The 21,793-nt window shown below is 47.0% G+C and overlaps 1 protein-coding gene across 2 annotated transcripts in view; it reads left to right on the top strand.

The window, feature by feature from the left end:
• DNAJB6 (DnaJ heat shock protein family (Hsp40) member B6) overlaps positions 1 to 21,793 on the top strand; it is a 308,250-nt gene that overhangs the window by 140,459 nt on the left and 145,998 nt on the right. For both annotated transcript variants that reach the window (XM_033931602.1, XM_033931601.1), the window contains 2 exons: positions 1,785 to 1,916; positions 16,003 to 16,147. In XM_033931602.1, the coding sequence (XP_033787493.1) occupies positions 1,785 to 1,916; positions 16,003 to 16,147 (277 nt within the window). The remainder of the gene's footprint in view (positions 1 to 1,784; positions 1,917 to 16,002; positions 16,148 to 21,793) is intronic.

Genomic DNA, 21,793 nt, shown 5'->3' with positions numbered 1-21,793 from the left:
CTCTGAGATAGGCTTTAACTCCACAGACCTAGACTGGTTCTCAAAATCCCTACGTTCTCGTTCTTACACTGTCAACTTGAATGGCACCTCATCCGCCCCCTGGAAACTGATATGTGGAGCCCCGCAAGGCTCACCTCTTTCTCCCATTCATTTCAACATCTATATGTCCTCCCTAAAACTCCTCCATCTATCCCCCCTAGAAACAATTTACACTTATGCTGATGACATCCTCGTCCTCCTCGAGACTGACTCAAACCTCACCAACCTCTCGGAGAACATATCCTCCTGTATAACGAACCTCCAATCCTGGGCCCACACTGTGCAAATGAAACTGAATGAGTCCAAAACAAAACTTTGGCTTGGCCCAAAATTAGACCAACTACCCACCTTCATCCCACTGTCCTCTGGCTCTACTCTGCAGCTTGAGTTCTCAAGCAAAGTTCTGGGTATCATCATTGATTCTACATTGTCCTTCAACGACCACCTCAATTCCTTGGTAAAAAAAATGCTTTTTCAGACTTCACATGCTGAGGAAAGTGAGATCCTGTTTCCATAAAAAACACTTTACCGTCCTTGTCCAATCCATCATCCTTTCCAGATTGAACTATTGCAACTCTATCTACTTAAGCCTAACCAAGAAAAACCTTCATAGATTTCAGCAGATTCAGAATGCTGCGGCTAAGCTTATCTTCGCAAAAAGTAAATTCGACCATGTCTCACCACACCTGTCCAAGCTTCACTGGCTTCCGATAAACGCCAGGGTCCACTTTAAATGCGCCTGTCTAACTTTCAAAATCCTACACGACATCCTCCATCCCTTTATCCCACTTTCTTGGAACTCCTCAAATCCTAATACCACCAGACCCACCCACAAATTAAAACTATTCTTCCCCTCATTAAAAGGCATTTCCCATGCAGGAAAACTATGGACCTCCCTCCCCTTCAGAATCACTGAGCTCTGGAACAACCTTACCTCCCCTCTTCAGAACCTGAGCTCTCTCCAACTCTTCCGCAAACATCTGAAAACCTTGCTATTCTCAAAAATATAATACTTACTCCATCTCTGGCATACTAAGCCCTCTTCTTCTTACTTTATCCTTTAACCTTTATTGGAGTTCCTTTCTCTCCCAACTCCTGTAAACCGTGACGAGCTCTACGATTGTGGAGAGGATGCGGTATACAAACCTAAAGTTTAGTTTAGGGGCTAACATATTATGTAATAGAATGGATTCTGCAGCAGATGGCTCACAGTAAGCAGCAAACAGACAAAAGGTAGGGGTTTGACACAATGTTTTCCAACCAATAGAAGCGATTTATTCAGTCAAAATGTATTAACTCTTTGACTTAACACAATGTCATACAGTGTTGAAATTTAACCCTACTCGTTGACCATGTCGAGACAGACAATACATTTTGATTGAATAAATCTCTTCTGTTAGAAAACATTGTGTTGGACATCTACCTTTGCCCCAGGTATATTAGATAGATTGTGAGCCCACCGGGACAGACAGAGAAAAATGCTTGAGTACGTGAATAAACTCATGTAAACTGTTATGAGCTCTCCTGGGAGAACGGTATAGAAAATTGAATAAATAAATCAACTTTTTGTTTGTTCTTGCCCTTTGGGGTTTCTTCTCATCACACTAACCATTTTTTTTTTGTTGTTGAAAGTTCAAACACACACTGAGTAAAGCATACAGATGACATCCTATAAGTTGTTACTTCATATGCTCAAATTTTTATTCTTAGTTGTATGAGTAAATTGGGTGTTTTCTTCCCTACAGAGGATCCGTTTGAAGACTTTTTTGGTAATCGAAGAGGTCAGCGAGGAAACAGAAGTAGAAACAGTGGGTCTTTTTTTTCAGCCTTTGGTGGATTTCCTGGTTTTGGTGGTGGTTTTTCTCCATTTGACACAGGTAATAAAAAAAAAAAAAATTCCATATTTTGAAATTTTTCAAAACAATTAAAAGTACATGCCCTCTGCTGCTGTTTTTTACTTGTGCATGTAATGTATCTACTAAACGAAGGAGAAATTGCACTTAAATCCCAGACATACATAGGTTTTGGTTAAGCGATGCATATATTTCTGTAAAATGTTAAGGATCGATTGAAGAAATCTGCCTTGAGGCTGCACACTCAATCAGATATGGAGAGTGCATTATTTTATATGTTTAATGCAGGCCTTGACAAATATTTTATTAAATCTAGGAGCCAGCCCAAAAACTTAACAGCCAGCAGTCGACCTCTTTTGCTTCTCCTTCCCCACCCCTCCAATATTGTCCATACGACATTTCCTCTCTCAGTATCCATTATCCTCTATCTCTTTATGATGTCCCTATGTTCAGCATCACCCACCTATCTCTCCATGTCCAACATTACCCCATCGGTCTCCTTGACCCTAGGTGGCCCCCTGTGTCCCTAACTCACCCCCCAGTTCAGCATTGGTCCTGTGTGTCTAGCTTCTCCCTATATAGCAATACCCTCCGTGCTCCTTTCCCTATGCTCCTCCTATGCCCACTATCTTCCTTCTGTGTCCCTATCCAGCTTATTCTACCTGTCCAACAAGGGCCAACATTTGTCCTATTCTTCCCACATGGTTCAATATCTGTCTCTCTCCTCTCCATCCCCTCTATTTCCCACAGTCCCACATCTCTCACTGTCTTCCCTCTCTCTCTGGGTCCCTCCTAGGTAGGTTGGTATACTCTCCTCTCCCCCCAAGGTAGTTTATTTCCATTCCCTCCCCAATGCCAGTCCAGCAACCCTCCTGATACCCCTCAGTGAGTCCACCAAGAACTTGGGGGTAGGGGGTTTCAGAAGAGTCCAACAACTCTTCTGACTCCTCTCTTCCTCCTTCCATTTTGAACATGCTGCTTGCATCTTTCCTTTCCTTCTCTTCTACTTCCCCCTGCCCTGCAGCGCTTCTAAACCAATGTTCCAGTGCAATAAAAATTGTATGCTGAACCTTAGGGTTCTCTGTCCTTTCTCGCAAGCATATTTATTTAATTAATTAATTTATATTAATTCGTTTTTGTATCCCCAAAGAGCTCAGAACAAGTTACAGGTTGACATAACATAATATCACAGAACATTACAGGTTGATATAACATAATATCACAGAAACTGAAGATACACATTAAATGTCCAAAAATATATGACAACTCTTGTCACTAATGCCAAGCCCTGCTCAGAACTTGTGTAATTTTCAGACTAAACATTGGGACAAGCCCGGTTGTTAAATGCTGTGGCTTCACACTTCCATCATTGCACAGGTTTTTACTAACGGCAAAGCTCAAAGAATACAAAAAAACTTACTTTATCCCAGGACAAGCAGGCAGCATATTCTTAACGCATGGGTGACGTCACCGACGGAGCCCCGGTACGGACACTTTTAACTAGAAAGTTCTAGTTGGCCGCACCGCGCATGCGCGAGTGCCTTCCCGCCCGACGGAGGAGTGCGTGGTCCCTAGTTTCTTCGTTTCCGCGGAGCGAAGAAGACGCATGTGTTTCAACGGCCGTTGAAAAACTAATTTTTGCCTTCCTGCTCGCGTATTTTCTCACTTTTTTCGATTTTTCTTCTTCGGATTCCTTTATTTTTGCTTTCAAAAAAAAAAAAAAAAAAAACTCATCGAGTTTTCCTTATTTTTTCAGGCCGGCCCCGGTGGGGCCTGTTGCCACCATACAGGCCTCCGGATTCGATTTTGCGGAGGCCATGTTTCCCTTCATGCCCCCTCAACCGGGCTTTAAGAAGTGCCAGCGGTGTGCACGCCCGATCTCTCTCACCGACCCGCACAATTGGTGCCTCCAGTGCTTGGGTTCAGAGCATCGGTCTGCTGTGCTACGCTTAAAAAGCGCACTTTAAAAAATAGGCAGATCCAACAAAATATTTTGTTCGGTACCGGATCCTACCGCGACGTCGACGGCACCGGATCCTTCTTCAGGGTCGCTGGGCCCAGGTAAGCCGGCTAAGAAGCCTTCCACTTCTCTGGAACGCCCTCCTGCCACGTTCGCGACGCCGACCCTTTCGGCACCGCACCGACCCTGTAAACGCTCCGCTCCGATATCGGTGAGTGCCTCGTCATCGGCCTCCTCATCATCGGAGCGTAGAACGGCACCTATGGTACCGAAGAAGAAAAAAGCGGTACCGGTGCCCCCTCTGGATGACCGCATCGCAGCCATACTCCAATCCCAATTACAGGAGCAGCTGCAACAACAACTACAACAACTGTTGCCGGCGTTGCTGGCCCCGCACCTTCCGGTACAGGACCGGTCCGAGCCTCGCACTGTCCCATCGGTGTCGACCCCCTCGGTACCGATTAATACCTCCATGCCGGTACTCTTGGCTGAACCGCCTACAGTGCATGCCCGTGCCGCTGCCGACCCCTCCCGGTCCCAGGAACGACATCGGTCTTCCTCACCCGGTACTGCCTCAGTGCACTCAGGCAAATCTCTCTCAAAGACCCGCCATACCGAGCCTTCCACACCGACGTCCAGACGTGCACACCCCGATGTTAGGGACCCAGACTTATGGGAAGACTCCCCGCACGGTACCGAAGAGGACGCTTCGTTGACCGACGAAGAACCCTTCATGGCTGACACCGTTTCCAAACCGGAGCAGTCCTCTTTCTCTAAATTCCTTAGGGAGATGTCAGCAGCTCTTTCTATCCCATTAGAGTCCGACTCTAAAAAGTCTCAGGCTTTCCTCGATGCCCTAGACTTTGAGCAAACTCCCAAGGAATTTTTGAAATTGCCCGTCCACGACATCTTACGGGAAACTTTTTATAAAAACTGGGATACTCCCCTCACTGTTCCCGGGGCCCCTCGCAAACTGGATAGCTTGTACCGGGTCATTCCAATCCCAGGGTTTGACAAGCCTCAATTGCTCCACGAATCCCTCCTGGTGGAGTCCACCTTAAAAAAATCTCAGGGTTCCAGTGTATATGCTTCCACCCTCCTGGCAGAGAGGGAAAAACTATGGATAAATTTGGTAAGCGCCTTTTCCAAAATGCAATGTTAGCAAATAGAGCAAACAATTACACCTTCCACTTCTCCTTCTACATGAAGCATCTGGTGCAACAACTCTCCTCCTTACAAAAATATCTTCCGGAACGTAAGGTCCCCCTCTTCCAGCAACATATTTCCAGCCTTCTCCAACTCAAGAAGTTCATGGTTCGCTCCATTTATGACTCATTTGAGCTGACCTCTCGAGCATCTGCCATGGTTGTTGCTTTGCGCCGTTTGGCATGGCTGAGAGTCTCTGACCTTGACATTAACCACCAAGACCGCCTGGCTAACGCACCTTGTATGGGTGACGAACTCTTCGGGGAGTCCCTAGACTCGACAACCCAAAAGCTCTCAGCACACGAGACCAGGTGGGACACTCTGGTCAAACCTAAAAAGAAGACTCCACCTGCTCGCCCCTACAGACAACAGTCTTCCTATCAGCGCAGGTTCTCGGCCAGACCTCTCAACCCGCCTCAGCAACAGCCTCGCCGTCCTCGTCACCAACATCAACCTCAGGCCCGATCACAGTCTCATCAGCCTGCCAAGCCTCTTCCTCCAGCAAAACCATCTCAACCCTTTTGACTCCTTTCTCCAGGGCATAGCCAGTCTCCCACCATCGCTACCTCTTCCTCAGCCTATCGGAGGACGTCTTCAACTCTTCCTCAGCCGTTGGGAGGTCATCACTTCGGACCAGTGGGTCCTCAACATCATTCGCCACGGCTACTCTCTCAACTTCCAGACTCTTCCACCAGACAATCCTCCCATCGAGTCTGCTTCTCACTCCTCCCAATCCCTCCTCCTCCTGCGGGAGGTCCAATCCCTCCTTCTTCTCAATGCCATCGAAGAGGTGCCTTCGAACCAAAGGGGTCAGGGATTCTACTCCTGCTACTTCCTGGTTCCCAAGAAAACAGGAGACCTCTGTCCCATCCTCGATCTCAGGGACCTCAACAAGTGTCTGGTCAAGGAGAAGTTCAGAATGCTCTCCTTTGCCACGCTTTACCCTCTTCTCTCTCAACACGACTGGCTATGTTCCCTAGACCTCAAAGAGGCCTACACTCACATCCCAATCAATCTGACTTCACGTCGCTACCTCCAATTTCAGATACAACACCGTCACTACCAGTACAAAGTGCTCCCCTTTAGCCTTGCATCATCGCCCAGGTGTTCACCAAGTGCCTTATTGTGGTGGCAGCCTTCCTCAGGTCTCACAACCTCCAGGTGTTCCCCTACTTGGACGATTGGTTGGTGAAAGCACCTACGTCTCCACTTGTGCTCCAAGCCACTCATCACACCATCTCTTTCCTCCATCTCCTGGGGTTCGAGATCAACTACCCCAAGTCGCACCTGCTTCCATCACAGCGACTTCAGTTCATTGGAGCAGTTCTCGACACCACTCTGATGAGGGCGTTTCTCCCCTCCGACCGACAGCGGACCCTGCTCCACCTCTGTCATCAGGTGCTCCTTCATCATTCCATCCCAGCTCGACAGATGATGGTCCTCCTGGGTCACATGGCCTCGACGGTCCATGTGCTTCCTCTGGCGTGACTCCACCTCAGAACACCTCAATGGACTCTAGCCAACCAATGGTCACAGACCATGGATCCTCTTTCTCATCCCATCTCTGTGACATCGTCTCTTCAGCAATCTCTTCAATGGTGGTTGAACTCCTCCAATCTTTCCAGGGGTCTACTCTTTCATCTATCCCCTCACTCCATGATCATAACCACGGATGCTTCCCCCTATGCATGGGGAGCTCACATGGGAGATCGTCGCACCCAGGGACTCTGGACCGTCAACATCACATCAATTTCCTGGAATTCAGAGCCATGTTCTATGCTCTCAAGGCCTTCCAGCACCTTCTCTACCCTCAGGTTCTTCTCCTGTGCACAGACAACCAAGTCGCCATGTACTACATAAACAAGCAAGGCGGCACCGGATCTCCCCTCCTCTGTCAGGAGGCCATCCACATCTGGACCTGGGCCACGGCCCACAGTCTCCTCCTCAAGGCTGTCTACATCCAGGGCGAACAGAACTCCCTGGCCGACAATCTCAGCCGCATCCTTCAACCTCACGAGTGGACTCTGGATCCTCCCACACTCCGCTCCATCTTTACTCGCTGGGGCACTCCTCAGGTGGACCTCTTTGCAGCTCCTCACAACCATCAGCTGCCCCAGTTCTGTTCCAGACTATTCTCTCCTCATCGTCTGGCCCCGGATGCATTCCTGCTCAACTGGACGGATCGGTTCCTCTATGCCTTTCCTCCACTGCCTTTGATGTTGCGGACGTTATTCAAACTCCGCAGGGACAGAGCCACCATGATTCTCATCGCCCCTCGGTGGCCTCGTCAACACTGGTTCTCCCTCCTGCTCCAGCTCAGCTCCAGAGAACCCATTCCTCTTCCTGTGTTTCCTACTCTACTTACACAGCAGCATCAGTCTCTACTGCATCCCAATCTGTCCTCGCTCCACCTGACAGCTTGGTTTCTCTCGGGCTGACCTCTCCAGAGAATCTGTCTCAGCCTGTCCGTCGTATTTTGGATGCCTCCAGGAAACCGGCCACCCTCCAATGTTACCATTAGAAGTGGACCCGGTTCTCCTCTTGGTGTCTCCTACATCACCACGATCCCACCTCTTTGGCGGTGGAAACTGTACTGGACTATTTGCTCTCTCTGTCTGACGCTAGCCTCAATCCATTTCAATCAGAGTCCACCTCAGTGCCATCACGGCGTTTCATGAGCCTATCCTCGGAAAACCTCTCACGGCTCATCCCCTGGTTTCCCGATTCATGAGAGGCCTCTTCATTGTCAAACCACCTCTGAAGCCTCCCCCAATCGTCTGGGACCTGAATGTGGTTTTATCTGCCCTCATGAAACCTCCTTTTGAGCCTCTTGCCACGACTTCGCTCAAATTTCTTATCTGGAAGGTGCTTTTCCTCATTGCTATCACCTCTGCCAGGAGGGTTAGTGAGCTGCATGCACTGGTTGCCGACCCACCTTTCACTGTTTTTCACCATGACAAGGTGGTTCTGCGCACCCATCCTAAATTCCTTCCCAAGGTGGTCTCGGACTTTCACCTCAACCAATCTATTGTGTTGCCTGTCTTTTTCCCTAAGCCCCATTCTCATCCTGGGGAACAGGCGTTGCACACACTGAACTGTAAGCGTGCCCTTGCATATTACCTTGACCGTACCAGGGCTCACCGCTCGTCCTCTCAGCTCTTTTTGTCCTTCGACCCTAACCGTCTAGGTCGTCCTGTCTCTAAGCGGACGCTTTCCAACTGGCTTGCTGCCTGCATTGCGTTCTGCTATGCTCGGGCCGGTCTTTCACTGGAAGGTGCTGTCACGGCCCACAGGGTCAGAGCTATGGCTGCTTCTGTGGCTTTCCTCCGTTCCACGCCCATCGAGGAAATCTGCAAGGCTGCCACTTGGTCCTCAGTTCACACGTTCACTACTCACTACTGTTTGGACACCTTCTCCAGACGGGAAGGACACTTCGGCCAATCTGTGTTACATAATTTATTTTCCTAATGGCCAACCATCCCTCCTCCCTCTCTGTTAGCTTGGAGGTCACCCATGCGTTAAGAATATGCTGCCTGCTTGTCCTGGGATAAAGCACAGTTACTTACCGTAACAGGTGTTATCCAGGGACAGCAGGCAGATATTCTTACGTCCCACCCACCTCCCCGGGTTGGCTTCTTAGCTGGCTTATCTTAACTGGGGACCACGCACTCCTCCGTCGGGCGGGAAGGCACTCACGCATGCGCGGTGCGGCCAACTAGAACTTTCTAGTTAAAAGTGTCCGTACCGGGGCTCCGTCGGTGACATCACCCATGCATTAAGAATATCTGCCTGCTGTCCCTGGATAACACCTGTTACGGTAAGTAACTGTGCTTTGTGCTTATAAGAACTTGCAGTAAAGGCTCTGGGTCTTGATGCGTTTCGCGACAGCTGCTTCAAAAGACCCTTAAGACATCATTCAAAAAGTGTGGGATACAAAACAAAAAATACACAAAACGGGTTACAATCTAACATACTAAAAAGACGCTACAAGAAACATGAAAAATGTCTAGCATGGCTCAGAGACTCTGATAAGGATATCAACCTCCAGGACAGATTGACTAATATTCCATGCTTGGGTGATGAGCTCTTTGGTGACTATTGAAAATGCCATTCAAAAGCTTACTGATCATGAAAAACATTGGGATGCCTTAGTGAAATCTTCAACTTTCAAGCCTTTTAAGTCTTCCTATCAAAGGCGTTTTTCTTCAAAACCTGCTGCTAATACTTGACCACAGCAGAAGAAACAGAAGCAACAGTGCCTTCAAAAAACCCAGGCCGCAGCTCCATTTAAGCCTGTTTAGTCTTTTTGACGTGCTTCTGGAGAGCAGAGTTGCTGCTCCTTTATCCCAGCCTCTTCATCAACACCTCTTCATCAACCCATCGGAGGCCGGCTTCAAATATTTTACCCTCGCTGGGAACTGATTACCACAGACCTCTGGGTTCTAAAAGTCATTCAAGAGGGATACTCTCCACCACTTTATCAACATTCTTCCAGATCATCCTCCAAGAAAGTCGTCTTCTCATCCTCAGCAGATGTCCCTTCTTCTTTGGGAAATAGAATCCCTTCGCCCTCTCAATGCCATTGAGAAGGTTCCTTCAAGTCAGAGGAACCAGGGGTTTTATTCCCAGTATTTTCTTGTCCCGAAGAAGATTTATTTTTTTTTGTGGGGGGGTCTTCATCCAATTTTGGACCTCAGAGGCCTCAACAAGTTTCTAGAAAAGGAAAAGTTGTGGATGTTATCTCTGGCAACTTTATATCCCCTCTTAGATCGCAGTGACTGTCTATGTTCTCTGGATCTGAAAGAAACCTACATTGACATCCAGCGCATCCGGCCTCCAGGTTATTTCTCCATTTTCAGGTGGCTCAACACCATTATCGGTACAAAGTACTACCCTTTGGCCTTGCATCCTCTCCCAGAGAATTCACCAAGTGCCTTGTGGTAGTGGCAGCCACATTAAGGTCTCGGGGCCTTCCAGTCTTTCCTTACCTGGACGACTGGCTGATCAAGGACCCTACCTTGCAAGGGGTGACAGCAACTTACATGACAATTCTATTCCTTCAACAGTTGGGTTTCAAATCAATTTTCCCAAATCTCAACTTCAGCCATCTCAGACTCTGCAATTCATAGGAGCTCTGCTCGACACCATTCATCTCAGAGCATTTCCACCACAGCAGAAACAAGACAGTTTGATTCTGCTTTACACTCAGACTTATCATTTGTCATCAGTATCAGCCAGTCAGATGATGGTACTATTGGGTCACATGGCTTCACAGTGCATGTTACTCTGTTTGCAAGACTTCATCTCAGGATACCTCAAAGGACTCTCACTTCTCAGTGGTCTCAAGCGCTCAACCCACTTTCTGAACACATTACAGTCACTCCTTTGCTTCAACAGTCAAAGCAGTGGTGGATTAACTTCCAGTCTGTCCAGAGGGGGTTCCATACATCACCTCATCAGAAATTTCTGACCATAGACCCGTCCACTTATGCTTGGGGAGCTCATCTGGCCTTCACACATTAGGTCACTGGTCTGCCCAGGATCGCCTTTGTCATATAAATCTGTTGGAACTCGGAGTGATCTACAGTGCTCTCAGAGCTTTTCAGCACATTGTGACCAACACCGTCCTTATTCGCATGGACAATCAGGTTGCAATGTACTACGTAAGCAAGGGGGCACAGGGTTCCTCTGTCTTTGTCAGGAGGACCAGAAGATTTGGAAATGGGCCATTGCTCGCAATATATTCTGAAAGCAATATACATTCAAGGGGAACAGAATTCTCTTGCAGACAGACTCAGCAGGTTTCTGCAACCACACGAATGGACACTCAGCTCTGCATCCCATATTTTCTCAACTGGGGACTCCTCAGATAGGCTTGTTTGTGTCTCCCCTCAACCACAAACTGCCTCAGTTTTGCTCCTGGCAGTACTGTCCTCGCTGTCTGGAAGAGGATGCTTTTTTACTGGATCGAACTCACAAGTTTCTCTATGCTTTTCCTCATTCTCAAAACGCTTGTCAAACTCCAGCGGGAAACATCTACCATGATTCGTATATCTTCTTGGTGGCCCAGACAACCCTGGTTTTCCCTGATACTTCAGTTCAGTATGAAGGAATCGATACTTCTTCAAATTTTCCCATCTCTTCTCACACAGAATCACAGGTCTCTTCTGCATCCTAATCTTGCAGCGTTGCACCTGACAGCTTGGTAGCTCTCAGCCTAACATTGGCTGATCTTCATCTTTCTTAGCCTGTCAGACTAATATTGAAAGCATCCAGAAAAACATCCATGCAGCAGTGTTACCAGCAGAAATGGATACGGTTTTCTACCCTGTGTATTCTTCATCCACTTCTCTATCTTCAGTATTGAAGTATCTTCTACATAAGAAATAAATTACATTACATTACATTTATCCAATTCAGATCTCAAAACCACTTCAATTAGAGTTCATCTCAGTGCTATCAATGCTTTCCATGAACCAGTCGATGGGAAACCTCTTACTGCTCATCCTCTTATGTCTAGATTCATGAATGGGCTTTTCAGTGTCAAACATCCAGTGGTTTGGGATCTCAATGTGGTTCTTGCTGCATTAATGAAGCCTCCTTTAGCACCATTGGCTATGGCTCATCTCAAGTACCTTACTTGGAAGATGGTCTTTCTCATCTTCCTTACTTCAGCTCAAAGAGTCAGTGAACTTCAAGCACTGGTAGTAGATCTTCCTTTCACAGTGTTCTACCATGACAAAATGATGCTTCTCATCCATAGTAACATAGTAGATGACGGCAGATAAAGACCCGAATGGTCCATCCAGTCTGCCCAACCTGATTCAATTTAAATTTTTAAATTTTTCTTCTTAGCTATTTCTGGGCAAGAATCCAAAGCTGTACCCGGTACTGTGCTTGGGTTCCTACTGCCAAAATCTCCGTTAAAACCTACTCCAGCCCATCTACACCCTCCCAGCCATTGAAGCCCTCCACAGCCCATCCTCCACCAAATGGCCATATACAGACACAGACCGTGCAGGTCTGCCCAGTTCTGACCTTAGTTCAATTTTTAATATTATTTTCTGATTCTAGATCCTCTGTGTTCATCCCACGCTTCTTTGAACTCAGTCACAGTTTTACTCTCCACTACCTCTCTCGGGAGCGCATTCCAGGCATCCACAACCCTCTCTATAAAGTAGAATTTCCTAGCATTGCCTTTGAATCTACCACTCCTCAACCTCAAATTATGTCCTCTGGTTTTACCATTTTCCTTTCTCTGTAAAAGATTATGTTCTACATTAATACCCTTCAAGTATTTAAATGTTTGAATCATAGCTCCCCTGTCTCTCCTTTCCTCTAGGGTATACATATTTAGGGCTTCCAGTCTCTCCTCATACGTCTTCTGGCGCAAGCCTCCTATCATTTTCGTCACCCTCCTCTGGACCGCTTCAAGTCTTCTTACGTCCCTTGCCAGATACAGTCTCCAAAACTGAATACAATACTTACCAATGACCTGTACAGGGTCATCAATACCTTCTTCCTTCTACTGACTACGCCTCTCTTTATATAGCCCAGCATCTTCGGATACTATCACCCCCAAGGTCCCTCTCCCCGTCCGTGCATATCAGCTTCTCTCCTCCTAGCATATACGGTTCCTTCCAATTATTAATCCCCAAATGCATTACTCTGCATTTCTTTGCATTGAATTTTAGTTGCCAGGCATTAAACCATTCCTCTAACTTTTGCAGATCCTTTTTCATATTTTCCACTCCCTCTTTGGTGTCTACTCTGTTACAAATCTTGGTATTATCTGCAAAAAGGCACACTTTTCCTTCTAACCCTTCAGCAATGTCACTCACAAGCATATTGAACAGGATTGGCCCCAGCACTGAACCCTGAGGGACTCCACTACTCACCTTTCCTTCCTCCGAGCGACTTCCATTAACCACCACCCTCTGACATCTGTCCGACAGCCAGTTTCTAACCCAGTTCACCACTTTGGGTCCTAACTTCAGCCCTTCAAGTTTGTTCAACAGCCTCCTATGAGGAACTGTATCAAAGGCTTTTCTGAAATCTAAGTAAATTACATCTAGCATATGTCTTAGATCCAGCTCTCTGGTCACCCAATCAAAAAATTCAATTACTAGGTTCGTTTGGCACGATTTAGAAGTTTCTTCCAAAGGTTGTCAATGAATTCCACCTCAATCTGCTGTACTTCCAGTGTTCTTTCCTAAGCCTCATTCTCATCCTGGAGAAACAGCTCTTCACTCTTTGGACTGCAAAAGGGCTTTGGCCTACTATTTGCACAGTACTCAGTCGCATAGAACATCTTCTCATATCTTAACAAGTTAGGGCGTCCAGTATCCAAGAGAACGATTTCCACTTGGTTGGTCTCTTTTATCTCCTTCTGTTATTCTCAGGCTGGGCTACAACTGGGGAGTCATGGCACAGCCCATAAAGTCAGAGCTGTGGCAGCTTCAGTTGTTTTTCTTCACTCCACTCCTATTGATAAAATCTGTAAAGCTGCTATTTGGTCCTCAGTTCACACATTCACATCACACTACTGTCTGGAATCTTATTCCAAATGGGATGGTCACGTCAGCCATGCAGTATTACAAAATTTGTTTTCTCAATTGGCCAACTCTCCCTCAATCCCATTCTAGTAAGCTAGGGATCCCACATGTGAGAATATGCTGCCTGCTTGTTCTAGGATAAAGCACAGTTACTTACCGTAACAGATGTTATCTAGGGACAGCAGGCAGATATTCTCACAACCCACCCAACTCCCCTGGTTGGCTTCTTAGCTTGCTTAATGAACTGAGGAGTCGTGAGCTACGTTGGGTGGGAAGGCACTCGCGCATGCACGGTGCATGCTATCACACAGTTTCTAAAAATCTTAAAGTGGCGATGCACTTTTAAAGTATCTGTATTGGGGTTCCATGAATGAAGTCACCCACATGTGAGAATATCTGCCTGCTGTCCCTGGGTAACACCTGTTACGGTAAGTAACTGTGCTTTTCTGCAGTATGTTTGTGAAAATGGGCAGAGTACCCTAAGGCATACCATTTCTATCTACTGTAAAAGGCATACCATTTCTATCTACTGTAAAATATATTATCAAATTAAGAACCTAATCTCTATTTCTTTGCCGGCTACAGCAGCATACATATGCTGCCTGCAACTGGTCCCAGAACTGTTCCTCTATCGCATTCCAGCCTCCAGCTGATGCAACTTCTGTGCTCAGGAGCAGGATGCAGCAGAGGAACAGTTCTGGGGCTGGCTGCAGACATGTATTTGTGACTGCTGCAACTGATGATGAAGCAGGGATAGGGAAGAAGCAGGAGAGGTATTTGGGTTCAGCCTGCAAACCCCAGGGTTCATAGACAAAACCGCGGAAGACAAAGGCGTGCGCCGACAACTGAGCGCAAGACTGAGGCGCGCGCTGAAGAAAATGACAGTTTTTAGGGGCTCCGACGGGGTTTTTTGTTGGGGAGCCCCCCACTTAATACAGATCGCGGCGGCGTTGTGGGTGGTTTGGGGGTTGTAACCCCCTTCATTATACTGTAAACTTAACTTTTTCCCTGTTTTTAGGGAAAAAGTGAAGTTTTCAGTAAAATGTGGGGGGGGTTACAACCCCCCAAACTCTCCACAACGCGGCGCGATCTGTATAAAGTAAAGTGGGGGGGTTCCCCCCCACACACCTCCGTCGGAGCCCCTAAAAACAGTTATTTTCTTCGGCACACACCTCCGCATTGCGCTCAGTTGTCGGTGCACGCCTTTGTCTTCCGCGATTTTGACCTGACACCAACCCCAGGCACCAGGTGTAATTTTGGGTTTTTTTTTGGTCGCCATGACAATTTGGCCCCTGGGGTGTGTCAAGCCCTGCTCTAATGGATATTTTACATGCTGATCTATTATAGAGTTGTTTATTGCCAAAAAATCTAAACCTTAGTTTGTCATGTATTGAATGTTAAGATGTATTTTAAGTGCATCTTGTCTTGTTTTATATATACAGTGGTACCTCGATTTACAAGTGCACCGGTTTGCAAGTGTTTTGCAAGACGAGCAAAACATTTGCAAAATCGGTGCCTCGGAAACCGAGCATGGCTCGATTTACGAGCACCCCCCCGCAATCCGACCCCCCCCCGCCACGATTGGGCACCCCCCCGCCACGAACCGACCCCCCCTGACACGATTGGGCATCCCCCCGCCACGATCCGACCCCCCCCCCCCCCGACACAATTGGGCACCCCCCCCCCCCCCCCGCCGCTTCTTACCCTCATCTGGGCACTCTTGAAAATCGGCCTTCTCCTCTGCTGGGCCTTGAGCATCTGAGCATGCTCAAGGCCTGCGAGTTCATGTTCTGAACGTGAACTCGCAGGCCTTGAGCATGCTCAGATGCTCAAGGCCCAGCAGAGGAGGAAGCCGATTTTCAAGAGTGCCCAGATGAGGGTAAAAAGTGGCGGGGGGGTGCCCAATTGTGTCGGGGGGGATGTCGGATCGTGGTGGCGGGGGGTGCCCAATCGTGCGGGGGGGGTCAGATCGTGGCTGGGGGGGGGTCGGATTGTGGCGGGGGGGTGCCGGTTCGAGGCAGGGGTTGCCGGACGCAGGGGGGGTGCCTGATCGCGGGGGGGGGGGCCTTTGAGGGGAGCAATGCCGGTTCTCGGGGGGGGGGGGGGAACGCATCAAAGCGAGGTTCCATTATTTCCTATGGGGAAACTCGCTTTGATAAATGAGCATTTTGGATTACGAGCATGCTCCTGGAACGGATTATGCTCGTAATCCAAGGTACCACTGTATATATATATATATATTTAAAATTTATTCTGATTTTTTGTGTTACCATTTAGTTAATTGGAGTCCATTTGAGAGCAAACTTTTTCCCTGGCCTTTCAAATAGTTATGCACATGACTTCATAAATCAACATTCTTTTTTTTCCCTCCCTCCCCCCCTTTCATAAGGTTTTTCTACTTCATTTGGCTCACTGGGGCATGGCGGTTTTACCTCATTTTCTTCATCGTCCTTTGGTGGTTCTGGGATGGGAAACTTCAGATCAGTATCTACTTCTAGCAAAATTGTTAACGGCAGAAAAATTACCACGAAGAGGTACAGTGATACTGGTTACATGAGAGGTTTAATTTTAACTGGTATTTTTTTGCAATGCATTATTTGTACAGTTTTGTTTCTATAAGCATATACTGAAAGTATATACTATTTAGATGGATCCTGTAAGTCAAAACAGTTTTTCTTTTGTGTTTGCGCTAGTAGGGATGAATGGTCATTGACATGCAGAGGTTTGCAATGTCATGACCCCATATAAAGAAGGTATCTAGCAACTCTCCTTCAGCTCATTAATATCCAAAATGGCCTCAGCTTAAAAATTAAATAAGATCACTGTCCTATACCAAACGTCTACAGTGTTCCTCTGGTCATTCGCGGTTTTCTCTGACTGGGACTTCCTGTGCTAAAGTCTGGCTTCACCAATCAGGAGCTGTGTGTCAAAGCAGCTCCTGATTGGTGAAGCCTGACTTTAGTGCAGGAAGAGGCGGTCGGAGCATATTGCAAATGATTTCTTTCACTCGCCGGCGCTCCAGCTGCCCTATCCTGCCTCTCCAGCTGCCCTCTCCTGCCTTCCCAGGCGAAAAACCATATTTGTGGTTTTTCGATATTCACGGGGGTTCCTGGAACGGAACCCCCGTGAATATTGGGGGAGTACTGTATAGTGTTTTACTTCTATCTATATCCACCATGAAAAACAAACTGAATTTAACTTCTTGGAATAGCTACTTTGAGGCGATAGGACATCTTTTTTGGTTGGAGGGACCAAACAAACCAATATTCAGCCCTACCTTCAAACATTTTAGTTGATATTGTTTGGGCAAAATAATGGTGGGGTCATAGCTCACCTCATTCTGCTGCTTATGGCTACTTCCTTTAGGAACAGGGAAAGCCAATTCCTCCCATCCTATATTAGTACACCAATTTTACCTGAAGCCTCTTATAAAATGCACACCACTGTCCTGGGAACAGTGTAGCCCTCATGGGATGGGAGAGTGTGGCGCAGTGGTTAAAGCTACAGCCTCAGCACCCTGAGGTTGTGGGTTCAAACCCACGCTGCTCCTTGTGACCCTGGGCAAGTCACTTAATCCCCCCATTGCCCCAGGTACAGACAAGGAAAAATGCGTGAATACCTGAATAAATTCATGTAAACCGTTCTGAGCTCCCCTGGGAGAACGGTATAGAAAATTGAATAAATAAATAAATTTAGTTGATTTGACCTCCTGAGCCTACAAATATTTTCTCAAGTTAACATAATGATGGTATTGTAGTTGCTTCTTCCAGAAATTGGTGAAATTCAGTGACTGACCATTGTATATTTTATTAGTAGACTTCTTCCAGAAGTAACTCGATTTTCACTTTGTTCATCATTTTTCTGACTTAAGCCCATCCTTGAATTCACAAAAATAATCTCTATCCTCTTTAAATTGGGATGGAGCACTAGACAGACTAAAACATTTTTAGAAATCATCCAATTTGACTTATGATTCCTAATACACCTGGGATAGCTTTCATAAAGCACAAAATTGTAAGCTGTATCTCCAAATGTCTATCAGTTTGTTACAGCAAGGTAGGGTTTAACCTTGCAAAAGCTCTGTAAAAGCCGGCAGTGCAATAGCAGTGATTTCTATAGTTTACTGTGGTACTACAGGAAGTCCCTGTTTTATGAACATCCAACTTACATCAGACTCGTACTTACTAATGGGGGTCCTGCTCTACATTCGGTGTCCCAATGCGCCCCTCTTCCCCTTCCTTCTCCATTCTGTGCCCCAAGTATGTGCCTCCCTCCGGCGGGTGTTTACCTTCTGACTGGCACCCACCTCCTTCCAGCTGCAGTCATTTCTCTGCACAAAGCCACCAGCAGTGGCTGCTACATACATCCTGCGTCAGAGGGAAGACTTCTGGTTCAGCTGCAGGATGTGTGTAGACCGCCGGAGGGAGGCATGTACTTGGAGATGGCATGTACAGAATGGAGGGAGGGAGGGAGGGAGGGAGAGGGGTGCGTTGGGACTCGGGATGGAGTACAAACTTCAGACGAAGGAAGGAGGAAGGGGACATGAACTTGGGACACAGAATGGAGGGAGGGGAGCATGAGCCATAGGATGTGAAGTGTGTTTTTAGAGAGACTGCGCCATGCTTACAGAAAAATGCTGGCACTGTTCATATGAGGTTTTTTCTCTCCATTGTATATGTCCAAACTGATTTGACAAATGCTGCTGTAATACTAATTACTAGAATAAAAAGTTATTTGCTTTGGAATATACAATATAATCTTGTGCAGTGTTCTCCCTAGCGCCTTTTAGCCGGGCGCTCTGGCCAGCTAATTTAAGTGAGCACCCGGCTGTCAACTGTCGTGAATCCTGCTGCCTAACATTGAAGAGCTGCCGAAAGTTCAGCCACCAAAAGTTTCCACCTGATTTTTTTTTTTTATTTTTTTATTTTTTAACGGCAGCAAGCAACTTGAACCCGTGCTCTGGGGCTCTAACGGTACCACTGTCCATGCCGGCTTCCCTTCTCTTCCCTCCAAAACCGGAAGTTACGTCCCGGGAGGGGGGGGAGGTAGGGAAGAGAAGAGAAGCCGGCACAGACAGGGCTGGATTAACGAATAGGCCCAAAACTGTCAGGGGGCCCGTTGATGGAGGGCAAACAGATGAGGCAACGGCGATGAGCCCCCCCCCCCCCCGACATCGATGGGAACACGGGCTTAGGCCCCCCCCCCCCCCTGGTATTAGCGCTCCCCTGTGGTTCCCCCCCTCCCCCCGCCGGAAGTAACAAGTTGCCTCCAACTGGAATGGAGCTAGCTACCCCACTGCCGCAACTTCCTTTGCCGCGGTGGGTGTGGGTGACCTCAAAGCCAAAGCAGAGTGGAGGAGAAGGAAGCGGATTGGGTTTCTGAGAGCCTGAAGCGGCGGGGGCTGTGCCTGATAGCTGTCTCTCGCCACGGCTTGCATCTCATTCGCGTCTCTGTGTTTGGGGCTCCCCGGCGAATCTTCTACTGTCCAGTCCCAACTTTGCCGTTGACCTCGCACGAGTCCGAGAAAGGAGGGCACAAGTCGTGGTTCTGTGCAGCAGAGGAGGTGGGGGGCATAGAAAGCAGCCATGGGAGAGGACAGAGAAAGCGGCTACAGCAGAGGAAACAGGACCGGCCAGAGGAAACAGCCGGCAGGCAGACAGCTGCAATCCTGCGCAGCTTTGCTTATAATTAATACTGGCTAGCAGAGATGGCAATGGGGTGAGGAAAGGACAAAGAACAGCTGCATGCTGATTGGGAGCTTGGGGAAGGGAAACTAGATAGACAGGAGTAAGGGAGGGCAGAAAGAGAAACAGGAGCAAGAGGGTCAGGGAGAGACAGGAGTAAAGGAGGGCAGAAAAACAGGAGCAGTTCCCTCAGGGCAGGAAAAGACATAGACCTAGTGGCATAGACATGGGTTGGCCCAGGCCCACCCATCAGTCAAATATCTCTGATCTAGCTGGACGGGATCCCCAGGCCCTGCTAGCTAAAAACTCCAAAACCTCTCCCTCCTGCATATTTTTTTAAAAGTTCAGATCTTCACCAGCAGCAAGCAGCATGACTGATACTGTTCGAACCAGCCCCACAGCTTTCCATCAGACACAACTTCCTATCTGCATAGATTGTCAGAAACATTGTACTGTTTGCTGCCAATGAAGATATGAATCCTAAAAGGTACACGGTCACGGTGGCAACAGAGGAGTTGAGAGACCAGATCACCCAGGTGGAAGAGACTAGATTGCCTGTGGGGTGGGGTTCTTATGCCCACCAACTTGGATTTCTGGCTACCCAAAATTGGGTGTCAGAGAGAGGGTGGAAGAGAGATGGGGAAGATGCTAAGTGGGGTAAAGAGAGAGAAAAATGGGGAGAAGGGGGAAATTCTGCATTTGGATAGGAGGACAGGGAGAGGGAAAATGCACATGGAAGGAAGGGAGAAAGTCTGCATTTACAGGGGGAGGAGAGAGAGGGAACAAGAAGAGGGGAAATGTACTGCACATGAAGGAAAGGGAAGAAGAAAAGGTAAACAGATTTGAGAAGGAGGCAGAAAAATTGAAGACAGCTGAAAGTGAAAGATTCATTCCCACCTTTTTATCTCTCTGTTTGGCACTGAACAAGAAATGAGGTGAGAAAAAAAGCAGATGGGAAGGAGGCCTGGGGAAGAGAGATGCCAAGATCATGAGAGGGAGGGAAAGAAAGAAGATACCAGGCCATGGAGAGGGAGGCAGAGATGGAAGAGAAGGAGAGGAGAGAGATGCCAGGACATGGGGGGAGGGAAGGGGATAGAGATGCCAAATCATGGGGATGAGTGGGAAGAAAGGAAGGAAAGGAGACGAGAGATGCCATAACATAGGGGAGGGGGTGAAGCTGAAATGAATCATGTACAAAGGAGAGAAAGGGTACAGGATATATAGTTTATTGAAGGGACATAGAAAGAGGGAAGATGCCATATGGAAGAGGTAGAGATGGAAGGGGTAGAGATAGAGAGGGCAGAAGCTGGGTGGAAGGGGCAAAGAGAGAGGGCAGATGTTGCATGGAAGGGAGAGAGGACGAACACTGAATAGAAAGAAGAGAGCAAAGAGAAGATGATTAAAGCAGAAACGACAAAAGGTAGAAATAATTTTTTTGTTGCTTTACTTAGAATCAAGTAGTATTGTAACTGTATTGATAAAAGTTTATAAATAGGAAATGGAAATAAAGCAGTTTTTTTCTGGACTAAACCCCTTTGCTCAGGTCAGGACAGGATACCATAACAGCAGTATACTGTACTCTTTAGAAGAAACATTTGGCCTCTGAAACTTAATTGAAAAATGGATGAGTTCAATAAAATGGTATTTTATTATTTCTCGTTATTTATTTTATTTATATTTGTTAATTTGTAAAGTGGTGATTGTTATGTATCACCTTTTTCAAATTTACATCTACTGTCTTTACATTTTGCACAGTATTAGGGGACATGTGTCACTGTTTCTGTGGTGTTGCATTGTATGTAGAGTCTGGTTTCTTGGCAGTTCAGTTTTTTTTGTCTACAATATTTCTATTTTTAGTTTGTGATTATTCCATATTGGACAAGTGTGTATGAAAAGGACATGGTTTTCTTTTAGCATTGACTGTACAGGATCAATTGACTGTGCAGGATCTGGCTTGTTTAGTTTTACAATGTGTTTGTTGGTGTTCTAGTGCTCACTTCAGTGTTTAAGATGCTGCCTTTTCCTAGGTGCATCCTTATTGTGTGACTCATGGATTATTACTAAAAATAACTTTTTTTTTTATATTGAGGAGGGGGTTGTTAAAAAGTGATCAGTACTGGCTGTCATATATATACTAGGTACGCCACTAGATTTAATGACCCTATTCTAACCACCAAATTTCCGCATCCCGCCCCACCCGGCTACTTTTTCATGCCACCCGGTTGGAAAAAATTCTGGGGAGAACACTGCTTGTGGGTTTTATTTTTGGGTTTTTTTCATCACATCGGACTTCCAGTGAGGAAAAGTAAGCAGCTTTTTTACTTCAGATGGAAGAATGGAGAGAGTGAGGGAAAGATGCTGAGGTGGGGGAGAGAATAGAAAGGGTGAATTGGGTGTCTGAGAGAGAGGGAAAGAGAGATGGTGCACATGGGGAGAAGAAGAAAGAGGAGAATTGTTGGGCATGGGGAGGGAGAGAGAATTGTACAGGGTGGTGGG

The sequence above is a fragment of the Geotrypetes seraphini genome, chromosome 2 (genome assembly GCF_902459505.1).
Source record: "Geotrypetes seraphini chromosome 2, aGeoSer1.1, whole genome shotgun sequence".
In the NCBI taxonomy this organism is placed as follows: domain Eukaryota; kingdom Metazoa; phylum Chordata; class Amphibia; order Gymnophiona; family Dermophiidae; genus Geotrypetes; species Geotrypetes seraphini.
This window is presented reverse-complemented; position numbering and strand designations above follow the sequence as displayed.